Source organism: Heterodontus francisci, chromosome 16, assembly GCF_036365525.1.
Source record: "Heterodontus francisci isolate sHetFra1 chromosome 16, sHetFra1.hap1, whole genome shotgun sequence".
Taxonomy (NCBI): domain Eukaryota; kingdom Metazoa; phylum Chordata; class Chondrichthyes; order Heterodontiformes; family Heterodontidae; genus Heterodontus; species Heterodontus francisci.
Window position 1 is genome coordinate 91,251,348 of NC_090386.1, and position 15,236 is coordinate 91,266,583.

General features: G+C 45.8%; 1 protein-coding gene across 1 annotated transcript in view; it reads right to left on the bottom strand.

The window, feature by feature from the left end:
- Nucleotides 1-15,236, bottom strand: part of matn4 (matrilin 4) — an 83,789-nt gene that overhangs the window by 15,817 nt on the left and 52,736 nt on the right. Inside the window, exons 6-9 of the mRNA XM_068048632.1 lie at nt 14,998-15,120; nt 8,597-8,719; nt 4,096-4,218; nt 227-349 (exon numbers count right to left, since the gene is read on the bottom strand). Coding sequence (XP_067904733.1) covers nt 227-349; nt 4,096-4,218; nt 8,597-8,719; nt 14,998-15,120 — 492 coding nt within the window. The remainder of the gene's footprint in view (nt 1-226; nt 350-4,095; nt 4,219-8,596; nt 8,720-14,997; nt 15,121-15,236) is intronic.

The following is a 15,236-nucleotide window of genomic DNA, read 5'->3' on the forward strand; positions in this document are numbered from 1 at the left end:
TGGATCAATACTTGAAAAGTAAAAATGTGCAGGGCTATGGGGAAAGAATAGGGAGTGTGGGACTAATTGGATAGCTCTTTCAGACAGTCAGCACAGCACAATGGGCTGAATGGCTTCCTGCTGTGTTGTATCAATCTATGTTCACAGTGCTGCGTTACTTGCAGGCCATGCAGCGAACACAATTGCTAGCGGAGGCTGAATAAGTACAGACAGGAATATAACTCACTGTTACAGGTCTTTCCATCCTCGTTGAGTTGCCTCCCCGCAGGGCAGATGCAGAAATATGATCCAGGGGTGCTAACACACTCAAATTCACATCCATGTTCCACAGTGTTACACATGTCCACAGCTGCAATGCAAGAGACTGGTCACCTTAAGAAATGACATTATCAGCATAAGAATGTAAGAACGTAATAAATAGGAGCAGCAGTAGGCCATTCAGCCCCTTGAGCCTGCTCCGCCATTCAATAAGATCATGGCCAATCTGATTGTGGCCTTAACTCCAATTTCTTGCCTGCACCCTATCACCTTTGACTCCCTTGTAGATCACAAATCTGTCCAGCTCATCAATGACCCAGCCTCCACTGCTCTCTGGGTAGAGAATTCCAATGATAAATGACGCTCTGAGAAGGAATTCCTCCTCATCTCTGTCTTCAATGGGAGACCCCTTATTTTGATATTGTGCCCCCTCGTTCTAGATTCCCCCACAAGCGGAAACATCCTCTCAGCATTTGCCCTGTTGAGCCCTCTCAGAATCTTATATGTTTCAATAAGGTCACCTCTCATTCTTCTAAACTCCAATGAGTATCGGCCCAACCTCCCCAACTTTTCCTCATACGGCAAACCCTTCATCCCAAGAATCAACCGAGTGAACATTCTCTGAACTGCCTCCAATGCAAGTATATTCCTCCTTAAGTAAGGAGACCAAAACTGTGAACAGTACTCTAGGTGAGGTCTCAGCAATGCCCTTTACAGTTGCAGCAAGATTTCCCTGCTTTTATACTCCATCTCCTGTGCAATAAAGGCCAAACACACCACTGTTGTATCAGGAGTCCGATTGGAGATACACCATTTCATTGGACCATGAGCACTCATGACAGGGCTGATGAGACCCACTTAGCTTTTTCTTTAACCTGTGACCCTTGGCTGACCAGTTGCTCCATATGAACTTTGGGCCTCCACTCACTGCTATGCGATGTCACTGGAGCAGGGATTTGTCATTATATCCCATCTCTCTTCTTTCTGCTGTTGTGGGGCAGTAATGGGTAGGCAGAACTATCCCATAAAGTACTGATTTTTTTTTATTTGTTCAAGGGATGTGGGCATTGCTGGCTAGGCCAGCATTTATTGCCCATCCATAATTGCCCTTGAGAAGGTGGTGGTGAGCTGCCTTCTTGAACCGCTGCTGTCCTGTGGTGTAGGTACATCCACAGTGCTGTTAGGAAGGGAGTTCCAGGATTTTGACCCAGCGACAGCGAAGGAACGACGATATAGTTCCAAGTCAGGATGATGTATAGCTTGGAGGGGAACTTGCAGGTGGTGGTGTTCCCATGCACATGCTGCCCTTGTCCTTCGAGGTGGTAGAGGTCGTGGGTTTGGAAGGTGCTGTCGAAGGAGCTTTGGTGTGTTGCTGCAGTGCATTTTGTAGATGGTACACACTGCTGCCACTGTGCGTTGATGGTGGAGGGAGTGAATGTTTGTGGATGGGGTGCCAATCAAGCAGGCTGCTTTGTCCTGGATGGTGTCAAGCTTCTTGAGTGTTGTTGTGCCTTGTAGATGGTGGACAGGCATTGGGGAGACAGGAGGTGAGTTACTCGCCACAGAATTCCCAGCCTCCGACCTGCTCTTGTAGCGACAGCATTTATGTGGCTACTCCAGTTCAGTTTCTGGTCAATGGTGATCCCCAGGATGTTGGGGGGATTGAGCAAAGGTAATGCCACTGAATGTTAAGGGGAGATGGTTAGATTCTCTCTTGTTGGAGATGGTCATTGCCTGGCACTTGTGTGGCGTGAATGTTACTTGCCACTTATCAGCCCAAGCCTGAATGTTGTCCAGGTCTTGCTGCATGTGGATATGGGCTGCTTCAGTACCTGAGGAGTCGCCAATGGTGCTGAACATTGTGCAATCATCAGCGAACATCCCCACTTCTGACCTTGTGATGAAAGGAAGGTTATTGATGAAGCAGCTGAAGATGGTTGGGCCTAGGACACTACCCTGAGGAACTCCTGCAGTGATGTCCTGAGACTGAGATGATTGATCTCCAATAACGACCAGAGCAAGTAAAAGGCTTCTGTCTAAGCTACCGGGTCTGTAGTTTAAACAGAACCATTGAGTTTCTACTTCCTTTATTGCTCTGACCCAATTTGAAATTACCTTGCCTCTATAAGGGAGGGCATCAAGGGGTTAAGGTTTTTTCTTGAGTATGATTTTATTTTTTAAGGTCGCTGGAAATTGTCATTATAGGACATTTTCTTTCTCTATGTACAATTTTCCTACAGACTGTCATTAGAGGAAATTTATCCTGATGTCAAGCCTCCAGGATTGTCCTGGAATCTCCAGGAATTGAAAATTAAAAGAAGATTGTGAGATTTGTTTTCAGTTTCTTTGAATGCTTATAAAAGGTTATAAAAGATAGTCAAGCATCATCCAATCAGATAATGAACAGACTGTTTGCTTTCCAATTGGCTTAGGAAGGCGGTGCACCAAGAAGATTGACTTGTCTGACAACCAATGGCAGGAGTGGGGAATAGGTTCACAGTTGGAGCCAGGAAGTCATATGATGAATCCTCCAGGGATGTCCAACCAGAGTTGGCAACCCTGCCACTTGAGGATCTGCGCGAGAAGACCCATGTTTCATCACTCTGCAGTACCAGGTGTTGTAAAGCTCCTGGAATAGTGAGGCAGCTCGACACTCCTTGGAGTTGGAGCATCAGCAAAATATTAATGAAAAACATTGCACGAGCACCATGTTATGGCTGCCCTATGAATATTTTACCATTCCAATACCACAATATTGCTATTCTTCCATCAATATCAAAATACTTCCATTATTACCAATAATACATCAATGTTCCATTGAAAATGTTTCCAGTGACAGGAAGGTCAGTAACTACAGGACAGAGATTTAAGGTGATTGGTTAAAAAGCCAGAGGCAATATGTGGATACACAGTAAGTTATGATGATTTGGAACGCGCTGCCCGAAAGGGCACTGGAAGCAGATTCAATAGTAACTTTCAAAAGGGAATTAGATAAATACTAGAAGGGAAACTTTTACAGGGCTATGGGGAAAGAGCAGGGGCAGTGGGATTAATTGTACAGCTCTTTCAATGAGCCAGCGCAGGCACAATGGCTTCCTTCTGTTCTTTATTATTCAATTATTCTTTTATTCTACTATAATAGTGTCATGCTTTTTGTTACCAGTCTCACCTCTTTCTACTGATACTCAATTACTGCACTATTGACAAGCTAGACAAATTGCTCAGTGACAGCACTCTCGCCACTAAGGCTGAAGTTCTGGGTTCAAGTGCCAGTCCAGAGACCATAGCACATAATCCGGGCTGACGTTCCCTCTGCAGTGCTGAGGGAGTGCTGCACTGTCAGAGGGGCCATCTTTTGGATGAGACTTTAAAACGCAACCCCATCTGCCCTCTCAGGACTTAATAGATCCCTTGGCCCTATTTCGAAGGAGAGCAGGGGAGTTCTCCCTGGTGTCTTAGTCAATATTTATCCCTCAAACAACATCACTGAACGTCCCTCAAACAACATCACTGAACATCCCTCAAACAACATCACTGAACACAGATTATCTGGTCATTTAACTGCCTGTAGGATCTTCTTGTACATAAAATGGATGCAACAGTGAGTGCACTTCAGGTGTATTTCACTGGCTGTGAAACATTTTGGGACGTCCTGAAAGCCATTATATAAATGGAAGGTTCTTCTTCCTTCACACGATACTGGACTGAAACAGCTCAGAATTAGCCAGAGATGAGCAGATTCAAAAATGATCCAAACAAAGCCAGAGAGGTACCTCAAATTTAGAAATGAATTCCATAAGCACTAGTGCTATGGATTTACTCCCTTGCTTCTATTACCTTTACAGGTTTTCCCATCATCTTGCAGTTCAAATCCGTCCTGGCACGTGCAGTAGTATCCATTGAGAATGCTCACGCACTCATGCTCACAGCTGTGGTTCCCAAACGAACAATAGTTCACCACTGCAGAGAAAGATCCCACAAATGTTAGCATCACTGCTACAGCCAGCTTCGTAAGCACTAAAGATGTGGAGTTAGGTCACAGATCAGCCATGCTCTCACTCATTAGTGGGGAACAGGCTCAAAGAGGTGAACGATCTACTCCCATTCCTACATTGGGTCAGAATGATACAGCAGCAATGAATATTTTTAAAAAATTTTATTTTATTTTTAATTTCGAGATACAGCACTGAAACAGGCCCTTCGGCCCACCGGGTCTGTGCCGACCAACAACCACCCATTTATGCTAATCCTACATTAATCCCATATTCCCTACCACATCCCCACCATTCTCCCGCCGCCAACCTACACTGCAAGTCTTTGGCTGTGGGAGGAAACCGGAGCACCCGGCGGAAACCCACGCGGTCACAGGGAGAACTTGCAAACTCCGCACAGGCAGTACCCAGAAGCGAACCCGGGTCGCTATAGCTGTGAGGCTGCGGTGCTAACCACTGCGCCACCCTAAATAAACATGGACTGGTCTGATTAAGGAAATGGGAATGAAAGAATATTCAAATTCTTTTCAAGGTGTCACTAGATGTTGAAGTAACTGTGGAGAAATGCTGTTGCAAGACTGAGAACCTGAGTAAATGACTTTATGAAGAAACTTACACTCTGCTTTTGCACCTGTATTAGGTGCTGGGGTGATAATCAGTCTAGCCTCTCACTGTAGCTTCACCTCACAGCACTATAGGGCATCCTAATTCAGCTTTCAACTTCCTTATCCAGCAGTATTCAGATCTGGGTTTAAATGTACCGCTCACTGCTTTGTAATGCATGTGGGAGTATAGTCTTCCCTCTTGTAGGGACAGCTGGATCTATAGGGGAGTTGTATTTTACTCCCCTTACCTGGTGTCAATGGGTCAGTAACAGCCTCAAACTGGATTTCTGTAGCCTTCCAGCCCCGTTACTACTGGTGATGCTGGGCGTCCAAAGCTCCCGCCTGTTTCAGGTGATAGGTCCCTTTTAATATGGAAATCAGTGGACGTGTCATGTAACTATGAACCACCAATGTGAATTGTATATCATTGGGTGTTCAATTGTATTCAGGTGATGGCATTAACTGGGGATTCACTTGAGCTCCTATATATAGAGACTGAAACTATAGTTGGTAGGTTTGGTGGTGCATGCTTGTAATGTGTGTCGCTGTAAATAAAAGCTTATAAGTGTGTAAAGACTAGGCTCCATTTCTATCCTTTGCTGCCAGCTAGCTAAAGTATAACCTCGATTGCCATTTTAGGTTGAAGCTGCTCCATCCAGTCCATGAGCAAAGGTGGAATTGTACAGGCCCGCCAAAGGTAACTATCAAAAATAATCAGGGTCCCTGCCGCCCCACCCTTTATGATCGTGACCCCTCCCCCTGCAACTTGCCTTGCTGATGAATGACACCCACCACCCCCACCTAACCCCACGGCCTCTAGTGACCTGTTTCTCATCCTACAGCTCGCCTGCCACACTTAAATGAGGCCCAGCCTCAAAAGCACAGTGCAGGGGGATGGAGAGGGAAGGGGTGTCTCTTTGTTGCTAGAAGGCGTGGTTTGCCAGCGCACTCTCCCTAGTCAGTCGCCCAAAACTCAAAATCAACTCCAGAGTTCCCAGTGACTGTGCAGAGTGTAATTGATACTGGAGTTAGGGCCTGGGTACCAATTCACCTGCCTAGGCCCCAAACTTTGAAATTCCCTTCCCAAACCTCTACGCCTCTCTCTCCTCTTTTAAGTCACTCTGTTAAATACTACCTCTCTGCCCAAGCTGTTGGTCACCTGTCATAATTATGTGCCTCGGTGTCAAATTATGTCTGATAATCGCTCCTGTGAAGCACCTTGGGGATGTTTCACGGCATTAGAGGTGCTATATAAATTCAAGTTGTTGACGTCATTGAGGAGAAGACCATCCTTCCAGCCTGTGACCCCGGTTTTAAAAAACTTCAAACAGGTTTTAAAAAAAGACAATAGGCACAGAGAATCCTTCTCCCCCTGAGCCAGGAGGCTGAAGATACCACTGACAAAACCTACACCACCCAATGGTTATCTGCCACATTAATGCTGGCTTCGTTGGCTACTCACTAAATGTTGAACAGTTTGTCCTGCTAAGAGTTTTCCATCTATAGAGGAGATGTTGATGGTAGAGCTGAACCCTGCCAATGAGCCTCCTGACTTGGTGATACCAACGGCAGCCAGAGAGTGTTTGATCCATACTGAGCTACCCATCTGGCTCAAGTTTCAGAATAAATGAAACAACAACAACAACTTATATTTATAGAGCGCCTTTAATGTAATAAAATGTCCTAAGATGTTTCACAGGAGCATTATAAAACAAAACATGACACCGAGCCCCGTAAAGAGATATTTGCTTGGATTTTATTGGCTCCCCTGCAGTGGGGATGGAGATGTGGTGGGGGTGGTAGTGGGTGGATGGGGGGGTGGTGGTGGCCACAGAGTATTGCGATGGGTGGCGGGGGCGGAGGCACCCTCCCCATCACCAAGTGAAACTCCCGGGGGGGTGGGATAGGCTGATGACGGCATTCCTGTCCAGAAGCCAATTGAGGCCCATAAGTGGCCTATTAAGGGCCTCTTCCTGCCGCCACCGGGATCTTACCAACAGCAGGGGGAGAGGGGGGGGGCCTCCGCCATATGGGGAGGTCACCTTGTAACATGAGGCGCACTCGCTGCGGGCTTGGTGGGGGAGGGGCATCCCTTCTCCATGGGCAATCTGTGGCCCACAGAGGAACACTTTACCCCCCACCCCCAGGACCCACTCTCCCTGGACTACATGACCACTCCCTTCCAGACTGGTCCGGGGTTCCAGCGCTGGGCCTGGGTCTAAGGCCTCTGTAGTACTGACAGTGGCCACCGCTCCCAGTAGCGCTGCTGATACTGCTGAGCTTCCAGTCCTGTGATTGACTGACAGTTCTTTAAAGGGGCGGGGATCCCGATGCGGGACACTTGGGCAGGCAAAAAGGAGGATCAGTCCAGAGTGGGGGGGGGGGGGGTTGCACAAAAAGGCAGAGGCAGGCTTTCCCCCACCTCTTTGGCCTGGCGTCGGGAACCCCGCCTCCAGCACAAAATCCAGCTCATTAGGTCAGATGACCAAAAGCTCGGTCAAAGAGGTAGGTTTTAAGGAGTGTCTTGAAGGAGGAAAGTGAGGTGGAGAGGCAGAAGGAGGGTATTCCAGAGCTTGGGGCCTAGGCAACTGAAGGCATGGCCACCAATGGTGGAGGCCAGATTTAGAGGAGCACAGATATCTCGAAGGGTTGTGGGGCTGAAGGAGATTACAGAGATAGGGAGGGGCAAGGCCCTGGAGAGATTTGCAAATAAGGATGAGAATTTTAAAGTCAAGACGTTGCTTGACCAGGAGCCAAGTAGGTTAGCGAGCACAAGGGTGATAGGGGAATGGGATGTGGTGCAAGTTAAGGCACGGGCAGTAGAGTTTTGGATGACCTTAAGTTTACGGATGGTAGAATGTGGGAGAGCAGCCAGGGCTGTGTTGGAATGGTCGTCTAGAGGTTACTAAGGTGTGAGAGTTTCAGCAGCAGATTAGGCCACAGCTGGAGTACTGTGTACAGTTCTGATTGCCAGACTATAGGAAGGATGTAATTGCACTGGAGAGGGTGCAGAGGAGATTCACCAGGATGTTGCCTGGGCTGGAGCATTTCAGCTCGGAAGAGAGACTGAAAAGGCTAGGGTTGTTTTCCTTAGAGCAGAGAAGACAGAGGGGAGATATGATTGCGGTGTACAAAATTATGAGGGGCATTGATAGGGTAGATAGGAAGAAACTTTTTCCCTTAGCAGAGGGGTCAATAACCAGGGGGCATAGATTTAAGGTAAGGGGCAGGAGGTTTAGACGGGATTTGAGGAAAACTTTTATCACCCAGAAGGTGGTTGGAATCTGGAACACACTGCCTGGGGAGGTGGTAGAGGCAGGAACCCAGACAACATTTAAGAATATTTAGATGAGCACTTGAAACGCCATAGCATACAAGGCTACGGACCAAGTGCTGGAAAATTGGATTAGAATAGTTGGGTGCTTGATGGCCGCACAGACAAGATGGGCCGAAGGGCCTGTTTCTGTGCTGTATAACTCTATGACTCTACGAGCTGAGACAGGGGCAAAGTCGGGCGATGTTATGGAGGCGGAAATAGGGGGTTACTGATGGAGCGAACATGAGGTCAGAAGCTCATCTCGGGGTCAAATGTGACACCAAGATTGTGAACAGACGGGCCTAATCTCAAACTTATTCCAGGGAGAGGGATGGAGTTGGTAGCTGGGATAAACTGAATAATAATTGTATATGAGAAAAAAAAAATCACACCTATTAAAGACAAATGAATAGTCCAATACTCACTAGTGCAGGTCTTCTTGTCCTGGTTGAGGGTGTATCCAGGTCGACAGCGGCACCGATACGACCCTGGGGTGCTCACACAGATGTGTTCACAGCCATGATCTCCCCTTTCACAGAGATTGACAGCTAGGGAGAAAGACTATAATTTATTCTGACATGATCACAAAGTTGAAAGCTCAGAAGACAGTATGGTCTATGAGACAGCAGCCTCGGCCCAAACTCTGAATTTCCCTGCCCTAACCTCTCCAGAGGAATGGGCACAAAATCTAGGCTGAGACTTCCCAGTGGGGCACTGAGGGACTGCCAACGAGTCAGAGGGTCAGTACGGAGGGAGTGCTGCACTCTCAGAGGTGCCGTCTTTCAGTTGTGATGTTAAAACCGAGGTTGCGTCTGCCCCTCTTGGGTACATGTAAAGGATCCCATGGAACTATTTTGAAGAAGATTAGGGGAGTTAACCCTGGTGTTCTGGACAATATTTATCCCTAAATCAACATCACAAAACAGATTATCTGGTCATTATCACATTGCTATTTGTAGGAAATTGTTGTGTACAAATTGGCTGTCACGTTTCCTACATTATAACAATCACGACTTCAAAAGTATTTAATGGGCTGATGTCCTGTGTTCATGAAAGGCACTATATAAATGCAAATCTTTCTTTTTTCTTTAAGAGCCTCCTTAAAACCTGCCTCTTTGGCTGAGCTTTGGTCACCTGTTCTAAATCCCCTTATGTACTTGGTGTCAAATGTTAATTGAGAACACTCCAGTGAAGTCTTGGGAGCTTTGCTACATTAAAGATGCTATATAAATGCTAGTTGCCTTTGTTGGACACTATTGACTCTGAGTCAGAAGGTTGTGGGTTCAAGGCCCACTCCAGAGACTTGAGCACTAAATCTAGGCTGACATCCATTGCAGGACAGTGGGGAGTGCTGCACTGTTGGAGGTGCCAAGCCTTCAGAAGAGATATTAAACAAAGGCTTTATCTGCTCTCTGAGGTGGGGGTAAAAGATCCCATGGTACTATTTTGAAGAGGAGATGGGGAGATCTCGCTGATGTCCTGGTCAATATTCATGCTTCAATGAACATCATTATCACCTTGCTGTTTGTGGGAGCTTGCTGTGTGCAAATTGGCTGCGGGGCTTTCCTACATTACAACAGTGGCTACACTTCAAAAGTGCTTCATAATTGTAAAGTGCTTTGGGGTGTCCTGAGACTGAAAGGCGTTATATAAATGCAAGTTTTTCTTCTTATATGTAGGCTAACCGAATGATTTATTTAAACTCAGCACTGGCTCGAACCAAGCATTTAGCACTGATAATATTATTTTTCCTGATAGTTAGCTGGTAAGTCCTGATGTCTGGTGACAGAAAAACTGGGTTCATTATTAGTCCCATTACACAACTGAGAACTAATCTTGAGTGGCAAGCCAATTCGGAAGGGTCTACAGTGCAGCGTGGGACTGGATGTAAGTTAACTAACATAGATGGTGTTTGTAAGAGTTGTTTTAAAGGATTGGCAATGGGAGGTGTTGTGTGGTGTTCCAGAACAGTCAACACTCTGAATTTCCATTGTTTCTCACTTACATGAACGACCTGCACTTTGAAACCACCAGCAAGATTGTCAAGTTTGCAAATGACACCAAACTAAGAAGGGCAGTGAAAACTCATGCAGCTCAGGGGGATTTGGATCATTTATGATAATAGGGAAATGAATTTTAATTCTGATAAATGTTAAATGTTGCACGTTGGATGAAATAATGAGGAACAAACATACAACATGGATGTTTCCACTTGTGATATGGGATTGGGTAGGAGTCCAAAACTAGGGGCCATAAATATAAGATAGTCACCAGTAAATCCAATAAAGTGAGAATATGGAGCTCGCTACCACAAGGAGTAGTCGTGGCGAATAACATAGCTGCATTTAAGGGGAAATTAGATTGGTACATGAGGGAGAAAGGAATGGAAGGATATACAGATAGGGTTGGGTGAAGAGGGGTGGGAGGACGTTCGTGTGCAACATAAACACCAGCATGGAACATTTGGGCTGAATGGCCTTTTTCTGTGCTATGTAATTCTAATTAAGGACAACAAGGTCAGAGGTTATCTGCATTAAGCAATCAATTAGGAAGGCAAATAGCATGTTGGCCTTTATTGCAAGGGGATTGGAATACAAGAATAAAGAAGTCTTGCTACAATTGTACAGGGCTTTGGTGAGACCACACCTGCAGTACTGAACTGGATTTCGTCGTGCCGGCGGGGCTCTGCGGCTACTGGGTCGAAAAGACGAGGGGAACCCTGCCTTGGCCTTTCAGATCCCCCCCACCCCACCCCCATCACCGGCATGATTCAACAACGCTCAGGCACGTAAGTGCCCAGTGCTGGGGTGCCTGTCCCTTTAAGGATGGGGATCTCACCTCCAAGAGCTGCTGGCCAATCAGAGGGATAGCCACTGCCAGTACGACAGAAGGCCTGGGAGTAGGCCCAGCATGGGAGACCGGGACAAGAGGGTGGTGAGGCGGGGTCGCTGGGGCCAGTCCAGCAGGCCCTGGTGATGCAGGGGGGAGGGTGGGCGATGAGTGCAGCAGGGGTGTTATGGGAAGTGCAGTGTTTGCCAGCGGGGCCCTGCTTGGGCCACAGATTGCCCATGGAGGAGGCCACCCCAAGCAAGCAGGGAGGTCACTTGTTTCACTGGGTGACCGCCCTGCACGGTGGAAGCCTTCCCGACACTGGTTTAATTCCAGCGACGGAGGGAGGAGACCTTTAAGTGGCTAATAATTGGCCACTTAAGGGCCTCAATTGGCCTCTGGGTGGGAAGGCTGTTTTCGGCCCTTCCCCCCCCCTGACTTAATTGCCTAACGATGAGACCTCCACGCACCCCACATCCCATCGCAATTCTACAGACTCCCTCGCCTCCTAGGGCATCTCCGGGGATCCATTAAATCCAGCCCAGTGTGCAGTTTTGATCCCATTTTTAAGGAAGGATATACTTGCTTTGGAGGCAGTACAGTGAAGGTTAACTAGATTGGTCCCTGGGATGAGAGGGTTGTCCTGTGATGAGAGGCTGAGTGAATTGGGCCTATATTCTCTGGAGTTCAGAAGAGTGAGAAGTGATCACATTGAAACTTACAAGATTCTGAAGTGACTTGACAGGGTAGACACAGAGGTTGTTTCCCCTGGCTGGGAAATCTAAAACACGGGGTGGGGGGGGGGGGGGGGTGGGGGGGTGGGGGGGGCGGTGCACAGTCTCAGGATAAGGGGACGATCATTTAGGACTGAGATGAGGAGAAATTTCTTCATTCAAAGTGTTGTGAATCTTTGGAATTCTCTCCTCCAGAGGGTTGTGGACGCTCCATCATTGAATATATTTAAGGCTGGGATAGATAGATTTTTGGTTTCTCAGGAAATCAAGTGATATAGGGAGCAAGCGAGAAAATGGAGTTGAGGCAGGAGATCAGCCATGCTCGTGTTGAATGGCCGAGCAGGCACAAGGGGCTATACGGTCTACTCCTGCTCCTATTTCTTAAATTCTAATATTCTGAAACATACAAGAAACTTACACTAACAGCCAGCACTTACAACAAAAACCGTACCAGCTTTTTAGCTGGGAAATTCAATCACATTACGGTTTCGAGCTCAGTATACTTGGTTGAGCTGACTTTAATCAAATTCCAAAGTACCTGCTCAAATCCTACTTTTTATACCTTTTTCATTCAATCCTCCTACTTGGCAAGAACACCCTTCTCCATTAGCCAATACAATTCCATATAGGGTGAACGTTGATGAGCTTCTTCATTATCAATCATTTAATTTAAATGAGTTCTTTTTCCATAGACTGGTACGGCTTTCCACACTTTCTCAGGCAGGTGCTATTCTTCAAGGCTTCTCTCCTTATGAATGGACAATGGCAGTTATTCTGCCTATATGTAGTTCTTTCTGCAGGACATGTATCAACTAACTAAAGCTTTTAATTTGGTTTATAGTCCGAACAAACCATCGCTTTAAGGTCAGTCTTAATTCAACAGTTCAGTGGTCACTTTACTTATAGAGAATTACATAGAAATTACAGCACCGAAACAGGCCATTCGGCCCAAGATGTCTGTGCTGGTATTTATGCTCCACAAGAGCCTCCTCCCACCCTACTTCATCTCACCCTACCTGCATGTCCTTCTATACTTATAATAAAAGCAAAATACTGCGGATGCTGGAAATCTGAAACAAAAACAAGAAATGCTGGATTCACTCAGCAGGTCTGGCAGCATCTGTGGAAAGAGAAGCAGAGTTAACGTTTCGGGTCAGTGACCCTTCTTCGGAACTGACAAATATTAGAAAAGATTATAAACAAGTGAGGTGGGGGTTGGGCAAGAGATAACAAAGGAGAAGGTGCAGATTGGACCAGGCCACATAGCTGACCAAAAGGTCACGGAGCAAAGGCAAACAATATGTTAATGGTGTGTTGAAAGACAAAGCATTAGTACAGATTAGGTGTGAATATACTGAATATTGAACATCAGCAAGTGCAAACCTGAAGAAAAACAACCTGAAAAAAACAGTGGGTAAGCAAACTGAACAAACTAAGATGAAATGAAATAAATGCAAAAAAAGATTGTAAAAAATGTAAAAAGGAATGCAAAAAAAAAGGAAGAAAAAATAACTAAAAATGACTAAAAATGAAAGTAAAGTGGGGGGCTGTCATGCTCTGAAATTATTGAACTCAATGTTCAGTCCGGCAGGCTGTAGTGTGCCTAATCGGTAGATGAGATGCTGTTCCTCGAGCTTGCGTTGATGTTCACTGGAACACTGCAGCAATCCCAGGACAGAGATGTGAGCATGAGAACATCAACGCAAGCTCGAGGAACAGCATCTCATCTACCGATTAGGCACACTACAGCCTGCATTGAGTTCAATAATTTCAGAGCATGACAGCCCCCCACTTTACTTTCATTTTTAGTTATTTTTTCTTCCTTTTTTTTGCATTCCTTTTTACATTTTTTACAATCTTTTTTTGCATTTATTTCATTTCATCTTAGTTTGTTCAGTTTGCTTACCCACTGTTTTTTTCAGGTTGTTTTTCTTCAGGTTTGCACTTGCTGATGTTCAATATTCAGTATATTCACACCTAATCTGTACTAATGCTTTGTCTTTCAACACACCATTAACATATTGTTTGCCTTTGCTCCGTGACCTTTTGGTCAGCTATGTGGCCTGGTCCAATCTGCACCTTTTCCTTTGTTATCTCTTGCCCAACCCCCACCTCACTTGTTTATAATCTGTGACTTTTCTAATATTTGTCAGTTCCGAAGAAGGGTCACTGACCCGAAACGTTAACTCTGCTTCTCTTTCCACAGATGCTGCCAGACCTGCTGAGTGAATCCAGCATTTCTTGTTTTTGTGTCCTTCTATACCTGTCGCCCTCATGTGTTTATCTAGCTTCCACTTAAACGCATCCATGTTATTTGCCACAACCACTCCCTGATGTAGCGCGTTCCATATCCTAACCACTCTCTGGTAAAGAAGTTTTTCCTGAATTCTTTATTGGATTTATTACTGACTATCTCATATTAATGGTCCCTAGTTTTGAACTCCGCCATGAGTGGAAACATCTCTACATCTACCCTATCAAACCCTTTCATAATTTAAAAAACCTCTATCAGCTCACCCCTCAGTCTTCACTTTTTCAGAGAAGGGAGCCCCAGTCTGTTCAGTCTTCCCCGATAGGTACAACGTCTCAGTTCTGGTATCAGCCTTGTAAACCTTTTTTGCACTTTCTCCAGTGCCTCCACATCCTTTCTGTAATATAGAGACCAGAACGGCGCACAGCGCTCCAAGCCTGGTTTAACGCATGTAACCTGCAAGACTTTGAGACATCTGCACTTCTCCAATTCCGGCCTCTTGCACATTCCTGATTTTAATTGCTCCACCATTGGCAGCCATGCTTTCAGCTGCCTTGGTAACTGAGCTCTGGAATTCCCTCCCTAAATCTCTCTCCCTCTGTCTCCTCCTTTAAGATGCGGCTTAAAACCTACCTCTTTGACCAAGCTTTTTTGGTCATCTGTCCTGATATCTCCTGTATCTTGGCGTCAAAAATGTTTTCATTGGTATCGCTCTTGTTAAATGCCTTGGGACATTTGTTATGTTAAAGGTGCTATATAAATGCAAGCTGCAATTGTTGTAACACAACTTCTCTACATGTCAGATCTATTCCTTTACATGCATACAAAATAAAGCAAGCCTGTCTTATGATTATAACATTAGCAATTACTTCAAGACAGTCTGATTAACCCTTTTCCTGCAGGGTTATTAAAGGAGCCTAGAGATCTAGGAGCCGTATGGCCTACTCCTGCTCCTATTATGTTTTAAGGTATGCGCAGTATTAATAATGCAGTATCGTGTTGGAACACTAACCGCTGCAAGTCTTCTTGTCCTGGTTCAGTCTGAAGCCCTCACGGCAACGGCACTGGTATGAACCCGGAGAGCTGACACATATCTGCTCACAGTCATGGTCTCCACTGGAGCAAAGGTCGATGGCTGTGGAGGAATTAAACACTCACAGGTCAGAACAATCTAGAAATCTCTGGCAACGTGCTCTTTTTTCTCTTTTTAATCCCCCCTTTTATGATTTTTTCAATCACCACTTTTTCCCA